The sequence below is a fragment of the Heptranchias perlo genome, chromosome 20 (genome assembly GCF_035084215.1).
Source record: "Heptranchias perlo isolate sHepPer1 chromosome 20, sHepPer1.hap1, whole genome shotgun sequence".
Lineage (NCBI taxonomy): Eukaryota > Metazoa > Chordata > Chondrichthyes > Hexanchiformes > Hexanchidae > Heptranchias > Heptranchias perlo.
In genome coordinates, this window is record NC_090344.1 from 44,350,935 (window position 1) to 44,375,486 (window position 24,552).

Genomic DNA, 24,552 nt, shown 5'->3' on the forward strand with positions numbered 1-24,552 from the left:
AATTGACAGGTTGACTACAGACAGGTTTCAATAGCAGTGAAGATGCCCATAAACTGGAGTACTCAGTCACTTTACAGCAAGGGCTCGGAGAGAGGAAGCAACACAAGGCAGATAATAAATATGCAAGCACTGTCCTTAAGACCGTAGGCTGTTCATTTAGGATGAGGGAAAGACATTGCAGCTTGTATTCTGAAGATTTTACCTTTTTTGAAAATCTCGTTAATACCACCAGCTCGCCCATCAGACACGTTGCCCTTGTCTCCTTCTAAGTAAGGAAAGACTCTGCCCTGATGCACCCAATAGTAATCATTCGATCCAAAGAAACGCACAGGGAATTCTCCTATATGGTGCTTCATTGCCTGAATGTTAAGTGGCACGGATTTGGGGTTACAAATCTCTGCTGGCCACCACCTGAAACAAACATCAGGGTAAGGACAACAGAGAAGAAACACGGGTCATCACATCACACATGGTGCTTTGACTTAACAATTTCACGAACAAATGCATTTACGGACAGGAGTTCGTTTCAGAAACATGAGGTCTTTCAATACTATAATTTTCTGTCACTGACCCAAAACAGCAGAAGGACAGCAACCCACGTATAAAAGTCTTGGATAAAGAGGGTAGCATGCTTTGAATGCGTCCATCACAAGGAGTCGGTTGCACTGTTGACTGGTTGAATCTTTACAGGAACCAAGCAAAAGTACTTCACCACGATCCACCCTGCTATCTCCCATGCCCTCTACTCCTATGCTCTCCATCACGGCCACGGCCATCTCTGATCACTTCTATGTGTCCCTCACCACCCACATCCCACCAATTCACTTCCAATCCCACTTCCTCCTGCTTCTGTCCCTGGATAAAACTCTCATGCAAGTCACTTACAACTGCACTTTCAAACACTCAATTGCCAAGCCTTTGGCCCTGCATTTGCCACAACTTTTGATGTTGTTGACCTCCATCTTTGATACTCTTGTCCTGAGTAAAACCGTTACTGTCTCCCATCTCGGGTGCTCCACCTGGTATGGCCCTCATTTCACTCCCTTCATTCTAAGGGACGCAGACTAAAATGTATCTGGTACATAACTGGTTTAACCTTCCATTACCAGATCTTGAACACATCAAGTGCTATCAGGCCTCACTCTGCTCTGCCAAATCCACAGACTACACCATGATTGGATGAGCATAGATTTGCGAGGCACTCGAGGACTTTGGAAAGGTAAGGGAGGTTGGATATGGGTAGTAGTTAGCAAGGACAGAAAGTTTAAGGGTGTGGTTTTCAGGAGAGGGGTGATGATGACAGCTTGAAAGGAAGGGGGACAGTCTGAGGAAAAAGAACCATTTACCATGTCAGCTAGCAGGGGGGCCAGGAAGGGAAGCTGGGTGGGCAGCAGTTTAATGGAAATAGGGCCAAGGGAGCAGGAGATACAACTCCCCCCTGAACTATCCGTTCCTTTGACTCTGGCCTCTTGTGCATCCCCCCTTCACCCAACAATGGTCGCCATGCTTTTAGTTGCCTAGACCCTGCCCTCTGGAATTCCCTTGCTGAACCTCTCCGTTTCTCCACCTCCCTCTCTTTCTTTATGACCCTCCTTAATACCCATCTCTTTGACCAAGCTTTTGGTCACCCCGCCTAATGTCACCTTCTCTGGCTCAGCATCTGTTTTTTGACAATGTCTCTGTGATGCACTTTGGGACATTTTTCTATGTCAAAGTTGCTATATATTCATATTTTGTTTTTGATGATTCAAATTTCCTAAGAACCAACCACAAACAAAGATTAAGAGTTTATCATAGAACCACACAAGTTTATAGCACAAGAGGTGGCCATTTGGGCCATTGTGTCTGTGACAGCTCTTTGATAGAGCAATCAAAAACTAATCCCACTGCCCCTTTCTCTCCCCATAGACTTTTATCTGCCTCTGCTTAAAATAATTGTCCAATTTTCCCTCAAAAAGGTGCAATGATTTTTGCTTCAACCACTCAATGGTAAAGCATTGCAAACTTCCACAGTGCAAAGAAATTTTGCCCATCACTCCCCTCTTACGTCAGTCACAAAAACTCTACCATATTCTCTGACACACATTGTGCAATGGAACAGGAGATCAACTATATTTGCACTTAAACCAGACTTTCCTGTAGAGATCTTTTCCCCTTGTTATTGAGCAATTTCATCAACTTTTAATAACTAGAAAAATTTCAAGTCCAAATTTTATCCAAAAGCAATTTGTTACCAGGAAAACACACATGAAAATTGTTGTTTCCTGAACTAAACATAATGAAGGATTTTTTTTTGTTTGAAAACTGCATTCACAATCAGAGGTTTCTGTCAACGTAATGTAATTGATATAAAATCTGAGGCGTCAAGTTCACAAATCAATTTTCTGGCCGTTCGCCCTGACAGCCAAGTTTGGAGGTGTTGCAACGTGCAATTTATTTATACTGCAGGTACTGGTTTGACATGGATACCTGCTTTGAAATGGTGGGAGCCAGCAGCATAGAGTTATACTACCAATTGTACCAGCTCTAATTTCCCTGGTCTGGCAAAGCAGAGTTCTGCTCTGCAGTGTCCACACCTCCATTTTTCAAGCAAGTTACCACACAGCCAGCTCTTTGCCAAGAGAACAGTTATTAAAATGCTCGCTTTGCAGCAGATATGAAGCACAAAAGGTGCAAAGCTATCTCTTTGAAGTGATCTCTCATTGCTTGCTGATATTCAATGTACTGTCAGATCAGCTACATCTCTCTCGAATCGCACTGGAGTTTAAATCAATGGAACAGGAAAACAATTTAATTTATAAAGATAATGCAGATGTGGGCCATTAAATCCCCCTGGTAATTTCAGATCAGGGAGCTTGTTGCTTTTTGGTATTTTTTTTTTAAAACATAGAATGTACAGCACAGAAACAGGCCATTTGGCCCAACTGGTCTATGCTCCACATAAGCCTCCTCCCTCCCGACTTCATCCAACCCCATCAGCATTTCCTTCTATTCCTTTCTCCCTCATGTGTTTATCTAGCTTCCCCTTAAATGCGTCTATGCTAATCGCCTCAACTACTCCTTGTCGTTGCAAGTTCCACATTCTAACCACTCTCAGGGTAAAGAAGTTTCTCCTGAATTCCCTATTGGATTTATTAGTGACGATCTTATATTTATGGCCCCTAGCTCTGGTCTCCCCCACAAGCAGAAACATCTTCTCTACGTCTACCCTATTGAACCCTTTCATTATCTTAAAGATTAAATCAGGACACCCCTTAGCCTTCTCTTTTCTAGAGAAAAGAGTCCCAGCTTACTCAATCTTTTCTGATTGGTATAACCTCTCAGTTCTGGTCATCTTAGTAAATCTTTGCACCTTCTTTAGTGCCTCTATATCCTTTTTATAATATGGAGACCAGAACTGTGCACAGTGCTCCAAGTGTGGCCTAACCAAGGTTCTGTCCAAGTTGAATATAACTTCTCTGCTTTTCAATTCTATCCCTTTAGAAAAGAACCCCAGTGCTTGGTTTGCTTTTTTTTTTAAAATGGCCTTATTAATCTGCATTGCTACTTTTAGTGATTTGTGTATCTGTACTCCAGATCCTTCTGCTCCTCCATCCCATTTAGACTCTTCTTATCCAAACAGTATGCGGCCCCTTTATTCTTCCTACCATAATGTAATACCTCACATTTAGCCACATTGAAATTCATTTGCCAATTACATCCCCATTCTGCAAGTTTATTAATGTCTTCCTGCATTTTGTCACAGTCCTCCTCGGTATTAACTATAGCCCCAATTTGGTGTCTTCTGCAAATTTTGAAATGGTACTTCCGATTCTCGAGTCCAAATCGTCTATGTAAATGGTGAACAACAGTGGTCCCAACACCGATCTTTGTGGAACACGACTTCCCATCTTTTGTCAGTCTGAGTAACTACCTTTAACCCCTGCTCTCTGTTTTGTCGCCAGCTTGCTATCCATTCCACTGCTCGTCTTATGACTCAACATGCTCTGACCTTAGTCATGAGTCTACTATGCGGTACCTTATCGAAAGCCTTTTGAAAATCCAAATATATTACGGCTACTGCATTATCCTCGTCAACCTTTTTTTGTTACTTCTTCAAAGAATTCAATAAAGCTGGTCAAGCATGACCTTCCCTTTTGAAATCAGTGCTGACTATTTATTATATTTTCGGTTTCTAGATGTTTTGCCAATACATCTTCTGAGTAAGGATTCTATTGTCTTTCCTACCACCGATATTAAGCTAATCGGTCTGTAGTTCCCTGGACTGGTTCTCTCTCCCTTTTTAAATATAGGAATCACATTAGCTGTCCGCCAGTCCTCTAGCACTATTCCCTGTACTAATGAATTTTTATATAAATGCAATAGTGCCTCTGCTATCTCTTCCCTAACTTTTTAATAGGAACAGAGGAACAGGAGTAGGCCATTCAGCCCCTCGTGCCTGCTCCGCCATTTGATAAGATCATGGCGGATCTGTGATCTAACTCCATATACCTGCCTTTGGCCCATATCCCTTAATACCTTTGGTAGCCAAAAAGCTATCTATCTCAGATTTAAATTTAGCAATTGAGCTAGTATCAACTGCCATTTGCAGAAGAGAGTTCCAAACTTCTACCACCATTTGAGTGTAGAAATGTTTTCTAATCTCGCTCCTGAAATGTCCGGCTCTAATTTTTAGACTGTGTCCCCTACTTGTAACTTAACCCTTGAAGTCCGGATATGCACGGATGCAATCCATCTGGACCAGGGGTTTTATCCTCTCTAAGTTTGATTAGTTTATCAATTATCTCCCCCCTTTCTATCTTAAATGTCTTTATATCTTTTTTGATCTCTTCTTCTCATGTCATGCCCACCATGTTAGTCTCCCTGGTAAATACTGAAGCAAAGTAATTATTTAATATTTCTGCCATTTCATTGTCATTACCTGTGAGTTTATTTGCAGGTCAGTGGAATCAGATCGACACTGATCTGCAGAGAAAGCACCCACTGAAAGTGCTGTGAAGTTGGTCAGAATATAGAGGGCCCATTTGGCACAAATTTTTAAAAAACATCTCAATTTATCAGGCTGGCACTCAGATGAGAGGTCAGTCACCTTCAGTGCCATCCCAGCAATTGCATTCTCACAAAGATCTCATGGGTAAGGGAAACGGTCACAGCATATTCAGTTCCAGGTTAAGAGAGATAGAACTAACTTCAACTTAGTACTGGATTTGTGAACATTCTCAAAACTTGCAGATGAATTGGTTATGAAATGTTCTTGACTGCAGCATTCATTTTAAAGTTTATTCAGTCGCGCAAAACAAATTGATCAAATTACTTCAGCTTAGTGGAGTTAACAGAAACGTGAAGTGGACAAAAGCTTCTTCAGTGAATTGTACCCAAACTCTTCATAATTGGTGTCAGTTATTATTTTATGCTGCTATTTATGACTATATTCTTTAAAAGGGCTCAGACTGTTAGACTCATAGACTTTTTCTTCAACCCTATATAAACTTTTCAGACTCTTATTATACACGCAGTGTGAGAGGGAATAGATCTGGTTCAGTTCCTCTCATCTGTGATTCAAAGATACTATCTTAATGCACACTGATTTTTAAAAAATGCACAGAGGAAAGAAACTAAAATGCTTTTTTTTTCATGCAATTTGATAAGCTACTTATGTTGCTATCTATTGCTTCTTCAACCTCAATTATAAGCCCTGAAGGAACTGTAACTGGACAATGGGCAGGAACCATTTGAACTCAAGTCACTTTCTTCTCTTCCCTCTCTTTTGATTTTAAGTCCATTAGTTTTTGGCTTTACATTGAAATCAGATTTTAGCACAACTGCTGCCATAACTGCGTGCAAAATACCAATTCTAATCCAATGCCAGTGCCCCTTTTGAAGGCACGAATTATTAAAGCTCTTTATTACATTAAAAAAAATTACCTACCTGTAGATGCCCAGCTTGACCCAGACTATTTCCTTGTAGCGTGACTTCTTGCCAGCTTTACAATCATTGCAATACCAGTTCCCTTCTGGCATCTCAATAGTCAGACATTCAGGATGGAAGGAAGCTGGACAGGATTCACAGCACAACAGGCGGCCACCTTGACACACAAGGAGACTTTTTTTTAGTGACTTGTGTAAACGTGCACAACCTCTGCTGTTTCTATTGGCACTCACCATTTTCCAGTTACAAGTTACATTGCAAAAATGCCCAGTGTTCAAACAAGCAGTTAGTTATCAATCATTGTTCTCATGATACTCAGTCTCAAAAAGAATTATTGCATCAGTTTGCAAAAAAAGCAGAGTGGGACTCTCCAGGTCTCATGCTTGCTTACTTGCAGCAATGCCCCGTAAGAAACACCTTTCATCCAGAGTTCGGCATCATGCAGAGAGACAGATTCCCTCAGTTCACGGAGGCATCTTCAACATACCCGGAACAAATGAGCAAATTCCCATTTTTAAACTTGTTATCGTTTAATGTTTCCCCCCCACGAAGGTCACAGATTCTAATTAAACAAATTGACTTGGGCCTTTTTTTTCCCATTTAAATCGTTATCTTTAAACTCAACCATGTTACTTTGTGTGTGAAGTGGCTGAATGTTTTCCGCATGAAGAGCTTCCTTTATGTTGACCTACATCAAACTAAAACCCGTGGTGAACAATGGTGCTTTTTGAACCAGAGTTACAGTTCTGAGTGCCAGGGCTGGTAGGCTCTCCCACTTTCAGCCCTCAAGTCAAGCTGCATGGCTGAGCCTCTCACTACAGTGATGTTTGGATAAGTGTACGTGTGACAAATAAATCAAAACAAATGCTAAACCTCATGGAACTTGCCCCAGGCATACAGCTCAACACAGGAGAAACACAGAGGACAAAAATTCAGAGGCAAGGTATGTAAAGGCGCTGTAATTTTGACAGAACTCAAAAGGGAAGTTGCTCAGTTCACAAATACTCATGTGGATCTCAGTGCAGATGGATACTCAAATCTGTCCAGTGCAAATGGTATGAGCTACATCAGTGTTGACCAGACCACAGCAGTAGATGTTTTCCCGGAGAATAGTTAAGTGGATAAGAGTGTGACCTGGGCGAGCTTGACCTGCAGAAATGTGCATTCTTTCAAAAACATGGGGCAGCTTTATTACTGGAGAAATAAGAACATAAGAAATAGGAGCAGGCCATATGGCCCCTCGAGCCTGCTCCGCCATTCAATCAGATTGTGGCTGATCTACAACCTCAACTCCACTTTCCCGCCCGATTCCCAAATCCCTTGATTCCCCTAGAGTCCAAAAATCTATCCATCTCAGCCTTGAATATATTCCTGAACTGGATCCTGGAATGAGATCTCCCCACTCAAGAGCGGTGTGTGGATATGAGAGCAGGTGAAGATGAATGAAAGCATACAATGGAATAACAAACACTGCAGCGGTTACATAAAACATGCTTGAGAACGGTTTCATTGCTGGCAACCCCCACCACCGCCCCCCAACACCTTGGAGAAAGAAAATAGAAAAGCATTTCCCAGGCTCTTGACTTTTACCTTAAATTACATGCATTTAACATTGGAGGGACTCTGTCAACTGGCTGGGGTGGTCGTGCAAAACGGGTGGTATCGTTTTTGCCGTCTGCTGTACACCTCGCTGATATTCAGTTCTTTTGAAGTCAGTGGAACTGAATAACGGCGGGACGGAGAACGGGTGGCCGATGCAATGTCGCCTGTTGTGCGCTCCCGCCCAACACAAATATCTACCCCAAGCTCTCTTCAAAAAAAAATTCTTTACTTTCTTCTTTGTTTTTAAAAAAAAGGAAGCCTCAACAAGCAACATGAAAGGATTCTCCTCTAACACCCGACAATGTGCAGTTTGCCAGCAACCCAGCTTGTAGCTTGTCCATCTAACACACAAAAGCATAGATGCAGCATTCTCCAGTTAGCCGGGTGGACAGCAGGAGTGAAGCAGAAACTTGGATTAAAACGGCAAGCAGGTAACATTGCTGACCTTTGAAGGTAGCACGTTAGCAGCATCTTGTTCATGCTAAGCAAGGCTGGGGCTCAAAATAACTACAAGTCTCCCCCCTAGAACACATTCCTCCCACTCTCCTAGCCCGCCCCTACAAATTAAAAACTGAACACTAAAATTTAACCAAGAAAGTAAAACAAAAATGGTCAAGATTTTTTAAAATTTACTGCCACTTGATCAAAACAACTCAGCACTACTGGTTTTTAATTGTACTTTTTAATGCAAGTGTAACTGGATGGGTGGGCCTGGTGATGTTGTGTATTTATGTGCCAACTGTGTACTAACTCCAAGGAGTCAGTGAGAGGTGTCGCCCAGAGAGGAAAAAAGATTAGAGGAGTCACTGCTGCAAACTACACAATGCTTATTCCATGGTTTGAAGCTTTTCAATGTCAAAGGCAGAGTATAAATTCAAGTATTTTATTGCATTAGTTTGAGAAGAGGCGCATGATCAGATTTCTGGTTGCCTTCCCCAACATCAGTAAACGGTCTTTGGCAAGGCAGCACACAAATGCCATTATTCTCACGTGACCTTATCCAGTGCCGGCAGGCTATTCAACAGTGTGGGCATCACAGCCAAGCCCACTCCTGCCTTTATCAGACACCACACAATTTCCAGCAAGGGCCACTCAAGAATGACCAGAATTGAGAACCCAGGCAAATTCCTCCCCCTTCCGCCCTGAACCCAGGGGTGCAAAGGTCGATTGCATCACACCTACTGCCAGTCCGCAGGAGATCAACTGAGCTTGGGATCTTTTGGTTTAAGTGGCTCAGCTATGGACTGCTCTAACCAGGAGAGCTATTGAGGGACAAAAAGATGATCTTAGAACAAAAGTCAGCTGGCAGCCTGGTGACGCAGCATACTTGAGTCGTGGTGGACTCCACCGCAGTGAGATAGGACTGAGCCCTCACCTGCAACTAACCACAAAGCAAGCTCCTGATCTCAGCCATGATTGAGTGGGAGGGCACGGAGAACAGGAAGGACGAATTAGAGGGAAAGTCACTCCTGATGAAAGTCCTGGGGCAGACACCAAGTGACTTGGCCTGAGAGTGGAAGAGCAATGGACAGACAGAAACTAAGATCAGGACACAGAACTGCAGGAGTGGGACAGACACCAAGAGATCGGGATTCTGAACCAGGTAGAGCACAGCAGAAAGAGAGATTGGGAGCTTGAGCGGGAGTAAGGCCTGGGGGCAGACACCAGAGAGACTGGGACTCAAAGCATGAGTGCATTGGCGGCAACCAAGATGGCAGCCAGAGCCAAACAAAGCACGGCAGAGACCAAAAGACCAGGACCCAGACCTGGAGTGAGTGAGACATACATCAGGATCTAGAGTTGGTCAGAGACGAGGTCCCAGAGCCAGTGTGAGACACCCGAGCCCAAGATCAATGGATCAGAATGACTGAGGGAGAGGGCGAGATCAAGAGCCTGGGACAGAGAAAGGAATGGAGGAAACAGGTCAGGAACAAAGTTTTCCAGAAAAGAAAAAGAAAAATACACACGTTTCTGCATTTCATTCGGACGGATGCATGTTGTCTGATTTATTTCACAGTTCAAATGAAGTGTGTCCATTACATTTGAAGTGAACTGTACTAAAAGAACCATGTAGAATGTCCAAATCTTTACAGTGCAGTAATTTTTTTTTCACCCTGAAACTTTCTTATGTTGAAAGCAACAAAATGCAATCTGATGTCCAGAATATGAGATTCTTTGAGTGGATCATTTTCCCAATTCTTATACATATTTACTATGCAATAAAAGTAACTGCAACCTCAATGATTTCAAATCTGATGTCAGACCCTATCAAATTATCAAAGCAAAATTATAGACCAGAAGGAAAAAAAAAGGGCCTGAGATATTGCAGAATGATACAATGAGGTGTACATTAATAACTCTACAAGCTAGTCCTGAAATGCCTGATTAAGGATCAAGAGTTGACCTTGTAATTATTTCAAGCCCACACTAACTTCGTTTTTCTCTTATTTCTGTTCATTTACCACAGCTGGTTTAAAAAAAAATCATTTAAAAAAAATTCAATTCACACATTTTCATAAGCAAGGTCACACAGGATTTAATATAGCAACAGATTAGGCAGATGCGGGGTGGGGAAAAAAGCATGGTGGTGGGGAGTAAGAAATTCAAGCATACATGGTTCCAGAGATAAGCTGGTTTTTATTACCTTTCCCACATTTCTTTACTGTAGTTGACGGTGAGGGAGGAATCATAGGTTTTTTCAACAACTCAGCCGAACGATTTGACTCGCTCAGGAGGTAGTGCGACTTATATGTATATGAACTGATAAGGGTTTCGGATTGGTCTTGCTCAATTACCCCTACACAAAACAAATGAAAAACATGAGTTGCAACGAAAATACCCATGATTCCCCCCCAAAAAAATCTGAAAAACATTAATTTAGTCTTGAAGTTTTTTTTTCAAAAAAGGGAGGACAAAAACTTTTTTAAAAATTAAGTTACACATGCTATACTTTTTAAGTTGATTCGTCATTTTATGATCAAGGCAGAAGGAAAATTGCCTTACCTCTGGCACAGATAAAGCACCAGCTTACATTTACTTGGACAGACGCGCGACTGCCCTTCTTCAAGCTGGAATGGTTGTTGCAGATGATGCTGTGGGTCGATAGGACCAGGCTGCCAGCTGCGATGCAGCTCTCCCCCATGTGATAAGCCACAGGACACCGCAAACAACGCAGCATACGACCTGGTTATAATAAAAAAAACAACTGGTTTTAAAAGGGCCTTTTGAATCGCTTAACAAAAGGAAGAGCTCCTGTAACGTTCTAAATTTATTTCCAAATACATCACCTCATTCCAAGCCTGTCAATAAAACAACTGAGCACTCGCAATCTGAAATATTAAGTTTCAGTAACTGTTTATCAACTATCCAATGCTCAATTTTATCCATCTCCCCCACTGCATTCTTAAGGTCACCAAGTGGAGCACTTATTTTATTACCCTATTTTTCATGGAACATTTTGCTTTTTTTCTCCTGTCGCTGTATCATTACCTCAACTAGGCAAATTATTTAAGGAAAGCTTAGATAGGTGGTTGAAGCAAATGTGAATGAAGGGTGAAGGGAACATGGGATTAGGACTTCGTCTTGCGTGGAAGATAAACACCAACTTTGGCTGAACGGCCTGTTTCCGCATTGTAATCAGTATCTAACCTAATTAAAGTTTGTTTCCAAAGTCACTCTTGGTATGCTCTGGGATTTTTCCCCTTCACTCCGAAGGAAACATCCCAGGTCCTTTGCGTGCCTTCCCCATACACCTGGTTGAGATGAGAAACTGTTGGAAATTGTTGAGGTGAAATGATATCTAATCCACAATGTGGTGCAGCAAATTACAAAAACACACTGCATCACTGAACCACTATATCTGATGGCACTGCATGTACAGTAAGTTCAGCACATTAGAAACATGAAATATTACCATAAATACATATTGCTCTTGTGTAAAAGAACATACATGATGGGAAGCATCAAAACACACAGCAAAGCACAACTGGCTGCCTCAATTCTAAAAGAACCGTAATGGCTAACTTGCCGTGTCAGGCAGAATCCACAGCCTCATTCAATAACTAGAGCAGACTGCTGTATCGTTTAGCACCTGTTTTGTTTCACACTGCCACCGTCATCCTTTTCAATGATAAAATGTTAAAACAGTGCAGCATTTTGCCAGCAAAGGGAGATAACTTTGCAGTCGCCAGAACTTCACGGGCACTCGATAGCTTTTCGGCAGCAGCAGCTGGAATTGGTCAGTTGGACCAATTCTAAAAAAAAGGCAAGCCACAGTGAAAAGAGCATAAAACAACAATCTGTCGTTAATTAATTGGAAGGTACATCTTTACCTAGATGTATCCAGACCCCAAGCCACTTTCAATGAGATTTCAAATTCTTAACTCTTGCATTTTGGTCCAAGAATTGGTCTGAAGGGTCAAGTGTTCTGATAAGAACAGTTCTCTAAAAAGAGTTTGTTATGAGATAAAATCACCTTGATTTTCTTCTCACCTTTAGTTGCTTTAGCCATTTCACGGTTGTCTGCCAAGCACGCCAAACAGCAGTGCAGGGGGCAACGAAATCCTTTTCCTTCAAACATGGCAGAAGAATAACTCCTCAAACAGGATTCGTGGTAAAATCTTCCACACGAATTCACCGAGCACCTTTTTACAACCTTCCCAGATAACTTGCAAGAAAAGCAAGTGTGGTTTCCTGTAGGAGGACAGATGTACCAGAACAGAGAAAGATTGCACTCAGTGCAACTGTCTTGAATTCTAACGTGCAACTGCCTTCTGATGTTTTAATGCTGCAATATTAATTTTAAAAGCATAATTGGAAGTCAAGCTGGTGGTGACACTGGATAGTTTGCTCACCAGCCATGTCACAAAAATCTAGTTGCAATCAGATTAAGCACATGCTGAGTTCTGGATCTCAACTGGAGCCAATAACTATGGTGAGGTGGTTTTAGCATACAGTGGTGGGAACTGAGGTTATGCCCCCAAATTCTCACAAGTTCCCATGAACTACGAAGCCAATATTTGATCCTTTCTCACCAGGGGAACAGGGAACAAGTCCCCCTCGGTGACACTTGTCACTCCTCAACCCAGCTTGATACTGAGCAAAATGGACATAGATTAAAGTGAAGTCACCCAACAGTTAAGATGAGGGGTTTCTAGAAGGGAATTAAATAACGAATAAAAACATTCTCCATTACCTGTAGTGCATTCCATACATGTGAATTTCCCATTAGGTAGCTCTGCCAGTCCGAGACACTCTATGTGAAAGACTCTGCAGCACTCTCCCTCACAGGGCACCAGAGACTCTCCAGGCTTTTCACAGATCTGAGACAGCAGACAGTCACAAAACAATCCTTAATATGAGTAACCCGGAGTAACATAAATAAACTTTCGGATATTTACAGATTGGAGTTCCCTATTTTCTATTGAACAAATACTCGCTGTAACTTTATTCAACTTTTTTTTTAAAAATAGGACCATTTGTTTTCTCAGCTGCTTCGGGGCACGTGATACCAGACAACGACAGACTACGGTAAAATCATTTCATGATCATTGCTATAAAGGATTTGGGTACAAGTAGAAGGGTTTAGTGCTGGAATGAACACTGCCAATTAATGCACAAATCAACAAACAAGTGCTCGATTTGTTGCACCAAGCATTCTGGAACAGAACGTACAAGTTCCTATCCCAAAAGCACTGGAACGTGAACCAGTAAACAGTTTTTTCCTCTGAAAGACCGCAGCAGTTATTCTGAAATAAGATTGCAGAATGCAATCATGGGCTAGTCCCTGTCAGCCAATCAGATTGGATCATTTTAATAAACTAATCCACAAGTCATGGACCAAAGGTCAAGTCCTTCATCTCCTCAGCTCTCACCTGGCAGATGTTATCCTTCTTTGATGATCCTGTGCCACGCCTAGACAAACATGAATCCATTGATGTTTCATCTGAGACATCTGCACCTGGAGGAACCGCTGGGCTGTCAGGTCTCTTCTCCAAGCCAACCTACAACGTATATTAAAAACCTCACCTAGTCAACACAGTATTAAGAAACAGAACACATGGTGATCAAAGCTGTGTGAAGCGGGTTAGGGAGGGGGAAAAAACGAAATCAGTAAGAGTTTACGTTCCCAACTACCACCCAGCAACCCCTGCTGGAACTGCACACGTGCATGCAGAATGAGGATGGGATCGTGTTTGGCTGATGTGCCATGTGCTTGATTCACCCATTGACACTCACAGTCAAGGCTCACAGCCAATGAATAATGACCATTTCAGCAAATTATGGGAGGGTAATTGGTGTCCATGCAACCTCACCCCAGAAAAGGGAGGGAAGAAAACAACAGATACTGAATTCAAGAGGATTCCAGTACCTCGTGGTTTTTGTCCTCAGATTCTCAATGGATCAATATCCAGATGACTCCACTCATGTTTCTAAAACTGAAAGCCTCGGTGAAGAGCCAATTTGCACAGTACCATCAGATAGAAATGGAAGTGGAAGTTAGATGATGCCAAGCAGGGAGCCAACCCAGGATTTCAGCAAGAATCTCATGGCTACAAATTGGAGTAATGCCAGCCCCTCCCCACCCGATTTGCCATGGTCTGTCTACCTGCCTCTCCTTTCCCTCCTTAACTCCTGACTTTCTGACGACAAGCTTTATAATCACCTGAGGGGCTGAATCATCTCCCCTCCCAACAATTCAGCATTTAAAACCCAAAATGTTACAATTTAGGCAAATCAAGTTAAAACCAAATCCAGTAAATGCAATCCCCTGAGGTCTTGGCTGACTATCTCAACTGCAATGGTGCAAAAACCATGCAATTCATTGCTAACAACCTCCTGAAAACTGGTTCACCGCTGTTACAGGACTTCTCCTAACATTTAACTGGGCCCCACCTTCTGATCCCATCCACTCGCGAGTTAACCAACATCATTTCAGAGTATCTCTTTGTTATCACATTGGTCTTTGTGAATCCTTGCTGTGCACAAATTGGCTGCTGCGTTTCCTACATTAGAACAGTAACTCCACTTCAAAAGGTTGTGAAATGCTTTGGGACGTCCTGAGGCTGTGAAAGGCTCTACATAAATACAAGTCTTTTTTTTAAAAAAATCTGTTGACTGGAATCATCCAAAGGACTGAGCAGATAAAAATGGCAAGGATACAGTTACAGGTTGAGGTCCCTGGAACAAGGGTCTGTGCTCAGAAGATGGAACAGCAAAAGCATCAGTGAGTGAAATCCTGAAGGGCTGTTTTTATACTCTTAATAAGGACTGGGATGTGGGTATGCCCTTGACATTAAGCTTAGGCTTCAAAAGCCTGCAGATGGCACGAGGAAGCTAGACTTTCTAGCAGCTGAAGCCAACGCTATTTTATACATTGTGCACAGTTCCACAGCCCTCATGGTTTTCATCTTTTAGTCAAACTTATTTTCTTTTGCAAATCGTTCTCAGACAGACATCACTTTGGCCACACGGTGGCACCAAACCTGGTCTTTCTCAGGAACGGGAGGAGGAGAAAGCGACAGCCAACCTTTTAAATATGATAAAACTTATCCAGTTTCTGACTTTGGAATGGACTGTGACGCGCCTTTTCAAAGGGGAAACGGAAATGATATACATCATCATCTTTATTTCCTTTTCAGTTACATCACTTCACTTCCGTGCCCACAATGCACGACTCATATTCAGTTACAAACTACAAGGCGAAAATTCAGATCAGACGATTCTGCAAGAATTCACTCATCACTTCAGTTTCACTCTTGCCATTAAAACTCATTGACTGAACTGCACGCTTGGATCTCACTGCCACCTATTTTCTATAATCGCATACATTTCTTTGATTTACACAGTATTATGGAGAAAGAAGAAGAATCGGCACAACATCTTTGTAGCTGGTTTGTTTGCTGATGCTCAAATAACCAATAAATGTTCTTAAGTGATTTTATGGGGTTGCAATAGAACACGATCCAGCTTTCACCACACTTTTTGTGGTGATGAATCCAGAGGCCTCACAAGAGCGTGTCAATGAAATAAAGTCTTTGGGTTGACTTTTTAATTTTTATTAAAACCCACTTAAAATATAACTGATTTATTCCAAAACAGAGTTGCACTTGTCTATCGCTTCTTACTGTTCATTCATTTTAGCAACCAGCTGTGACTCCCAAATTCCTCTTCCCCTATTTCTGGTCATTTCATTCATTATTTTAGTCTTTCATGAATCAATTGAAAGGCATAGTTTCTTTTCACTGTATTTTATCTAGTCTGTCCCAATTTGGGTCTGGAATAAATTGCACTTTTAATCAGTCCAGGAAATCTCCAAGAACTAAACCACCGTTTTTTTTTCAACCAAACCAAGGCAAGGAACTACTTGAGTTGTGGTTTCCAAATAGGAAATCAACTCCCACCAACTAAGGTGAAAGCACTGGCTCGCCTTAACCCCTTAGTCACCAAATGATTACAATGTATAAATTCTCTGAAAATAACTATGCACCGTTGCTCCATAAATGTGCTCAGGTTATGTCACAACGATAAATCCTCCAAGGTGAATGCAACTACAGATGAGCTAATAACCAGCACCATGACACTGAAGATTGGACTTGGACCAGAAAAGGGAAGGGGGACGACCTAAAATGCAATGAGATCACCCCACAAATTCCACACACGGTATGTGCTATGAATAATGTTGGATAGGTGGGGGTGATTTTAAAGCCTGATGTCAATTCCAAAAGAGTTTTGAAGTATTCAAAGTTCAAACTCATTATGAAGTGATCTGAACACCCTGACATGACTCCATGACCATCCTAACCCCTTGATTAGATTCAAATGTTTATTATTCTGTATATAAACTATCTGAAACAGTTGAGTGGATTACAAATTGTAATTCATTGCTGCCCAGCTAAACATTACTCTCAACACAAACCTACCAAATTGTTCAAATAGATTGCTGTCAGTAGCCCCACTTCCAAATCTCCTTCCTTCTATATGTAAATCGTCTGAACCTCTCAATTAGGCTACTGCCTGGCCATCACTCCTACTGCTCCTCATTTCATTTTCCTACCTCACTCAGCAGTCCTCTGGAATCAGAATCGTTCATTTCCCTGTAACCCGGACTTGTCATCTCCACATCTGTGGAAGCCCGACTACGTTTTTTTAGTGGTTTGCAGGAATCTGAAAGCTCACTGGCACCTGACAGCAAAAGATATGGAGTGGCAGAGGTTATTGTTTGGTTTGGCATTCGTTCCTACAAAATTGTGACAGTGTAGAATGAATCCAGGCAGAGAGCAGACATGTTATACAGCAATCTATGCTTGGAAGTTACAATATGAATGTTCAGCATCAAGGATCATTACTGTAAAACATGTGGTTCATAATGTCTCACCTGGCAGAGCTGAACTCAACACTGTTCCGTGTGCATGTGGTAGTGATGTGCCTCTTTGTGGACCAATCATCTCTGCTGTTGTTGGAAAAGTTTCCACCTATCAGAACACAATTAAGTCATAAATCCAAATTAACAGCAAATCCAAAGATTTCCAACACCTCTGTTGAATAACTGTCAATAGAATAAAGGACCAGAGTTTTAAAACATCCATTTAATTTATTTATTTGAGCTTTTTTCTTTTCTGTGCCCCGTCATCAAATGTTTGGTTGCCAAATGGTGGCTCACCCAGTGACATGGAAGGGCTCTGCTGAGGTTATTCAATCATAAAAGCAAACCTCGATCCCTTTACAATTGTGTCAACTCCAAGATAATATTGCAGCAACAAAATTATTCCAAACAATCTGATGAAGGGTCCGACCAGAACTGTATTTCCTTACGGATGCTGACTAGCTTTATATTCCTTATTGATTCAGATTTTCAGCATTTCTGATTTTTCTTCATTCCCTCTTTTTTTCTGCTAATATTCACCTCTCTCCTCCTCTTCGGAAAACAGTGACTCCTTGCTTGTGCAGTTCAGTGGGTACCAGGCACTCTTCCTTACCTCGTCAAAGTGACTTGTCTTCACAGGTGAACCTTCAGAATGTGTAAACAGCTATTCTGCTGTGAGGGGAGTCACAACTAATTCTAATCCCATAATAACCAGACATCCACTGGTGTGCACTTCCAACAGTAGTTGCTGGACAGCTACAGAGAACAGGAACCCTGGTCAATTTTCCTTCACCTAATCCCAAAGCACTGAGGCCAACTGTGCTATTCCTTCCATTTCCCTGGATGAAATCAGCCAACTTAGCATGCACCAGAGTTCGAATCTGGGACATTCCTGGTTTGTGTGGCTCAACTACTCATTCTCTTCAACAGTTGATAATAGCTGATATCATTGCTCCTAAATTTCTGTGGTGCATTTAATATAATCTGTGGAGTGACTGTGGGCAGAAAGGATAGTTTTGAATTCATTTCTACCACAGCTAAAATCGGAAGCCATTTAGTTCAAGTACAATGCTATCCAAGTTGAAGAATTAACAGATGTTACACTCAGTGCAAATTGGCTACACCAGGAAATAACAAAATCAATATTATATATTAAATATGATACATGAGGTGCACGATTGAGAACTCATTACAAGTGTCTCTAGTATCTGTCACTCCTGCAAATTTTATAGCGAAAGTGTGTGCAATCACAGAGTGGATAATCACACCACTGGGTTCCCACAAATCAATTAAAATTCTAAATGAACTTTAGTCCCCCATCAGGGTAGATGCTGAGAGATTGTCTCCCCTGGCGAGAGAGTCGAGAACTAGGGGGCATAGTCACAGGATACGGGGTCGGCCATTCAAGACCGAGATGAGGAGGACTTTCTTCACTCAGAGGGTTATGAATCTTTGGCATTCTCTACCCCAGAGGGCTGTGGATGCTGAGTCATTGAATATATTCAAGGCTGAGATGGATAGATTTTTGGACTCTAGGGGAATCAACGGATATTGGAATCGGGTGGGAAAATCGAGTCGAGGTCGAAGATCAGCCATGATTGGATTGAATGGTGAAGCAGACTCAAGGGGCCGGATGGCCTACTCCTTTCTTATGTTCTTATCCATCATGTCTCCCTTTAACTGGAATTTCATGTCCAAAATAAGGTTTTAAACATAATTTTTTTTAAAAATCAACAAATTACATATTTCACAATAAATCAATTATACTTTGTACCTTCAATCAAGTATTTGCTTAGAGTCTCTGGCCTCTCCCAAATGCCTGGACTTGAACATGACTCAGAGCTGAATTTGCATTGTGCAGTCTGAGCATGTTGAAGGGATTCGCAAAATTTCATATGTTCCCCCCCCCCCCCCGAAGATTTATTGGAGTTATTAAAGAAACCCTGGTGTGACTGTGTTTTAAAAAATCCAGGGTCTCTCAAAATGGCTGCAGTCAGACACATGGCCAAGGGCCGGCAGATTTGAAATTGGATTCTCCAACAGCTTGGCAGGCTCCGTGTTTCAGACAGGTTTCTTTGAACAATGCAGTTGCATTCACGCCATGAGGCAAGCCATCAACATTGCCGGCCTGCACATCAAAATTCGAGCAGGAGAAATCCCAGGACAAAAGATAGCCCATCAAGGAACATTCGGAACAATGGAAAGCAGTTATGGAACAGATCAGTACAGGTACCAGCCATTAATGTAAATGGACCAAGATCGGGACCCCTTTTGTCTTACGTTTTCAGCCCAAATCGGACAATGGAGCAAACTGATGAGGCGCGAAATTAACCCATTACCAGGAGGGTATAACTGGGGCTTCCCAGTATCTCTCTCTCTCTTCTCTTCGCCCGGTCCTGTCTGCCTGCTAGCAACTAAGAAGGAAGGCCATCCAGTAAACCTCGCAACCACATGTCGATGGCAGCAGCAGGACACGGGGGCCAGGCCTTTTCATCTGTTTCACCGGTGAGCATTAATTTTCTGACCGCCACAAGACAACCTAGCTAGGTGTAAGGGTGGGGGTTAAAGGGGTATTGCTAAAATTGTGATTTTAGAATTTTCCCTCGATGTGTCCGTTTCTTCCACCCCGTTAAGTGTAAGACTGTGTCGCATCCATAGCGATTTCTTTTATCTTCTGTATAATACTGTTTACCTTGTAGTTTTAGTTTTCTTATTAATAAACATTGGTTTTCCTTGTACCAATCCATTGGTCTGTTCGTCTGTCCTTGTTACCGCCCGATAAGTCCTCAGCTCAGAATCAGGAAGGGGAAAGCGATTCGCAACCACACAGCGGGCAGGGCAGCTCAGGAGAAACATAACTGGCTGACCTATAATAAGCCCGAGAAACAGTAAAAAACCCCTTACAGGTGCAGTGAACCCAATGTTCTAAGAGGCATCAGTACTGTTCAGTCAGTTGTACTGATGGAATATTTTTCTTCAGCTTCTAGCCCTTTCTACTCAGTATCTTTTTCTTTGTTTTTTTTAAAAAAATGTGTAAATTTCAAAATCTTGGGAGGTAAAATTTATATTGAATGTGTTTTTTTTTAAAAAGCAGAGAAGTTGTTTGTCTGACTATCTTCATTTCATGTTACTTCATTTTTCAAGTAAAAGCATCTGAAGCCACTAATTGTCTCACTTGTTTTGTTGACAGCAAAGGTCGATGCTAATTATCTCAGTTGTGTTGACAGTTAGAAAAGGACAATGCTAATCGCTTATAGCTGTGAGACAGACAGTCGAATGACAGAGAGAAAGGTACACAGACTGAAAGAAGGACAAAAGTTGAGACAAAGGCAGGCAGATACTTTCTTTCCTCGTTCAAGTTCTATTTTTTAAAAAATAAAGTTACAATTTTATAGCTAACAAAGCCTCTTGAGGGAATAGGAAGGGAGAAGGAGTGACAGCAGAGCCAGAAAGATGGGCCAGAGAGATGGGACAGAGACGGTTTAAGAGGAAGAGGTAAGGGTAGTGGGAAAGTAAAGGGATAGTGGGTGTCATGGGAGCAAGAGGAAGTGACTTAGGGGAAGAGAGAGTTGTACGTCCATGTTTGCAGACACTAAGTTAAGGAGCACAGTAAGTTGTGTGGATGGGAGCAAAAAGTTACAAAGGGCAACAGACAAATTAAGTGGGTTGGCAAAACTACAGCAGATGGAGTTCAATGCAGAGAGGTGCACGGTCATTCACTTTGAATCTGAGAATCATAAATCGGAATATTTTTCTTAGTGGTGAGAGACTCAGAGCTGTGGAGGAGCAAATGAATTCATGTGTCACATACACAAATCATTAAAGGTTAATAGAATGTTGGCCTATTTCAGGGGGCTGAGAATTCAAAGTGAGGAAGTGATGCTTCAGTTGTACAGCTTTGGTCAGACCTCATCCAGAGTACTGCTTTCAATTTTGGGTGCCGAACCTCAGGAAAGATATATTGGCCTTGGAAGGGGGTACAGGGCAGATTTACCAGAATGATACCACGGCTTAAAGGGTTAAATTGAGTCCAGGTTGCGTAAACGTGGCTTGCATTCCCTTGAGTTTAGAAGGTTGAGTTTAGAAGATCTAATGGAGATGTTAAATTGATGAAGGGATTCAATAAGGTAGGTACAGAAAAAAACTATTTGCTCGCATTGGGGAATCCAGAACAAGAGGGTATAATCTTGAAATTAGAGCTAAGCCATTTGGGAGTGAAATTAGGAGGCACTTTTTCCACACAAAGGGAAGGAGAAATCTGGAAATCTCTCCCCTAAAAGGCTGTGGATGCTGGGACAATTGGAACTTTCAAGACAGAGGCCGATATATTTTTTGTTAGGTTCGGGTATCGAGGGATATGGATCAACAGCGGGTAAATGGAGTTGAAGTACAGATCAGCCATGATTTAATTAGGAACACAGAAACAGGAGTAGGCCATTCAGCCCCTCGAGCCTGTTCCGCCATTCAACGAGATCATGGCTGGTATCAGCCATGATCTCACTGAATGGCGGAACAGGCTCGAAATAACAGGAAGGGAGACAAGGGTAATGAAGTAGATGCAATGTATTTTGATTTTCAAAAGGCCTTCAATAAGGTACCGCATAGACGACTCATGATTGAGGTCAGAGCATGTAGAGTCAGGGGACAAGTAGCAGAATGGATAGCAAGCTGGCTACAAAATAGAAAATAGAGAGTCGGAGTTAAAGATAGTTACTCAGACTGGCAAAAGATGGGAAGCAAGGACATTGTCTTCCACAACGATCGGTGCTGGGACCACTGTTGTTCACTATTTACATAAACGTTTTGGACTCGAGAATCGGAAGCACAATTTCAAAATTTGCGGACGACACCAAATCGGGGCTGTAGTTAAGATTGAGGAGGACTGCGACAAAATACAGGAAGGCATTAATAAATTTGCAGAATGGACGTGTAATTAGCAAATGAATTTCAATTTATCTAAGTGTGAGGTATTACATTTTGGCCGGAAGAAAGAGGCCACATACTCCTTGGAAAATAAGAGTCTAAAAGAGGTAGAGGAGCAAGGGATCTAGGGGTACAGAGACACAAATCACAAAGTAGCAGTGCAGGTTAATAAGGACATAAAAAAAAAGCAAACCAAGCACTGGGGTTCATTTCTAGAGGGATAGAATTGAAAAGTAGAGAAGTTATGTTAAACCTGTATAGAACCTTGGTTAGACCACAATTGGCGTACTGTGGAAAGTTCTGGTCTCCATATTATAAAGAGGATATTGAGGCACTAGAGAAGATGCAAAAAAGATTTACTAGGATGACGCCAGAACGGAGAGGTTATCCCCATCAGGAGTGATTGAGCAGGCTGGGGATCTTTTCCGTAGAGAAGAGAAGACGGAGGGGTGATCTGAGAGAGGTCTTTAAGATTATGGCAGGGTTTAATAGGGGAGACGAAGAGAAGATGTTTCCACTTGCGGGGGAGACCAGAACAATGGGCCATAAATATAAGATAGTCACTAATAAATCCAATAGGGAATTCAGGAGAAACTTCTTTATCCAGAGAGTCATAAGATCATAGAAACTAGGAGCAAGAGTAGGCCATTTGGCCCTTCGGGCCTGCTCCACCATTCAAAATGATCATGGCTGATCGTCTAACTCAGTACCCTGTTCCTGCTTTTTCCCCATATCCCTTGATCGATTTAGCATTAATATATCTATCTCCTTCTTGAATATATTTAATGACTTGGCCTCCACTGCATTCTGTGGTAGAGAATTCCACAAGTTCACCACCCTCCGAGTGAAGAAATTTCTCCTCATCTCTGTTCTAAATGGCATACCCCGTATCCTGAGACTGCGACCCCTGGTTCTGGACTCCCCAGCCATCAGGAAATCCTCCTTGCATCTAGTCTGTCTAGTCCTGTTAGAATTTTATATGTTTCGATGAGATGACCTCTCATTCTTCTAAACTCTCGTGAATATAGGCCGAGTCAACCCAATCTCTCCTCATACGTCAGTCCTGCCATCCCAGGAATCAGTCTGGTAAACATTCGTTGCACTCCCTCCATGGCAAGGACATCCTTCCTCAGATAAGGAGACCAAAACTGCACACAATACTCCAGATGTGGTCTCACCAAGGCCCTGTACAACTGCAGTAAGACATCCCTGCTCCTGTACTCAAATTCTCTTGCTATGAACGCCAACATACCGTTCGCCTTCCTAACTGCTTGCTGCACCTGAATGCTCGCTTTCAGCGACTGGTGTATAAGGACACCCAGGTCTCGTTGCACCTCCCCTTTTCCCAATCTATCACCATTCAGATAATAATCTGTCTTTCTGGTTTTACAACCAAAGTGGATAACCTCACATTTATCCACATTATACTGCATCTGCCATGCTCTTGCCCACTCACCCAACTTGTCTAAATCACACTGGAGCCTCTTAGCATCCTCCTCACAGCTCACATTCCACCCCAGCTTTGTGTCGTCTGCAAACTTGGAAACGTTACATTCCGTTCCCTCATCCAAATCATTGATATATATTGTGAATAGCTGGGGCCCAAGCACCGATCCCTGCGGTACCCCACTAGTCACTGCCTGCCACCCGGAAAAAGACCCGTTTATTCCTACTCTCTGTTTCCTGTCTGTCAACCAATTCTCAATCCATGCCAGTATATTCCCCCCAATCCCATGTGCTTTAATTTTGCACACTAACCTCTTGTGTGGGACCTTATCAAAAGCCTTCTGAAAATCAATATACACCACATCCACTGGTTCTCCCCTGCCTATTTTTACTAGTTACCTCCTCAAAAAACTCCAGTAGATTTGTTAAGCATGATTTCCCTTTCATGAATGTCGAACTCGCTACTTGAGGCGAATAACATAGTTAAATTTAAGGGGAAGTTAGATAAACACACGAGGGAGAAAGGAATAGAAGGATATGTTGATAGGGTTCGGTGAAGTAGGGAGGGAGGGAGGAAGCTCTTGTGGAGCAGAAATACCGGCATGGACCTGTTGGGACTGAATGGCCTGTGTTTCTGCGCTGTACATTCTATGTAATGTATCCTAACTTCATTTACCCACCTTGGCTCCATATCCCTGCATACTCTTGGCTAGCAAAAATATATATTCTATATTCCAGGGTACACAAGCCTAGTTTATGTAATCGCTCATAATTTAACCCTTGGAGCCCTGGTAACATTCTGTTGAATCTGCGCTGCATTCCTTCCAAGACCAATATATCCTTTCTAAGGTGCGGTGCCCAGAACTGTACATACTTCTCCAGATGTGGTATAACCAGGGCTTTGCATAGCTGTGGCAAAACTTCCTCCCCTTTATATTCTAGCCATCTAGTTATAAAGGCTAACATTCCATTAGCCTTATTGATTATTTTTTGCACCTGACCACTACATTTTAGTGATCGACATGGGCCCCTAAATCTCTTTGGACCACCACTGTTCCTCGCTTTTCACCGGATGAAAAACACTCAGATCTATCCTTTTTTGGTCCAAAATGGATGACCTCACAATTACCGGCAGTGAAATCCATCTGCCACAGTTTTGCCCACTCACTTAATCTATCAGAATCTCTTTGTAATTTTATGCTACCAACTAAACTACTTTTGGTGGAACAGGCTGAATGGTCTATTCCTGTTCCGATGTTCTCCCTGATGCACCTGTGAGCTTGTCAGC

The 24,552-nt window shown here is 42.2% G+C and overlaps 1 protein-coding gene across 4 annotated transcripts in view; it reads right to left on the bottom strand.

The window, feature by feature from the left end:
- Nucleotides 1-24,552, bottom strand: part of nsd3 (nuclear receptor binding SET domain protein 3) — a 73,435-nt gene that overhangs the window by 10,393 nt on the left and 38,490 nt on the right. For 3 of the 4 annotated variants that reach the window (XM_068001181.1, XM_068001179.1, XM_068001180.1), the window contains exons 8-16: nt 16,908-17,004; nt 16,587-16,714; nt 13,405-13,533; nt 12,726-12,852; nt 12,023-12,223; nt 10,535-10,714; nt 10,176-10,328; nt 5,930-6,086; nt 203-411 (exon numbers count right to left, since the gene is read on the bottom strand). In XM_068001181.1, the coding sequence (XP_067857282.1) occupies nt 203-411; nt 5,930-6,086; nt 10,176-10,328; nt 10,535-10,714; nt 12,023-12,223; nt 12,726-12,852; nt 13,405-13,533; nt 16,587-16,714; nt 16,908-17,004 (1,381 nt within the window). The remainder of the gene's footprint in view (nt 1-202; nt 412-5,929; nt 6,087-10,175; nt 10,329-10,534; nt 10,715-12,022; nt 12,224-12,725; nt 12,853-13,404; nt 13,534-16,586; nt 16,715-16,907; nt 17,005-24,552) is intronic. The other variant, XM_068001182.1, reaches the window with a different exon arrangement.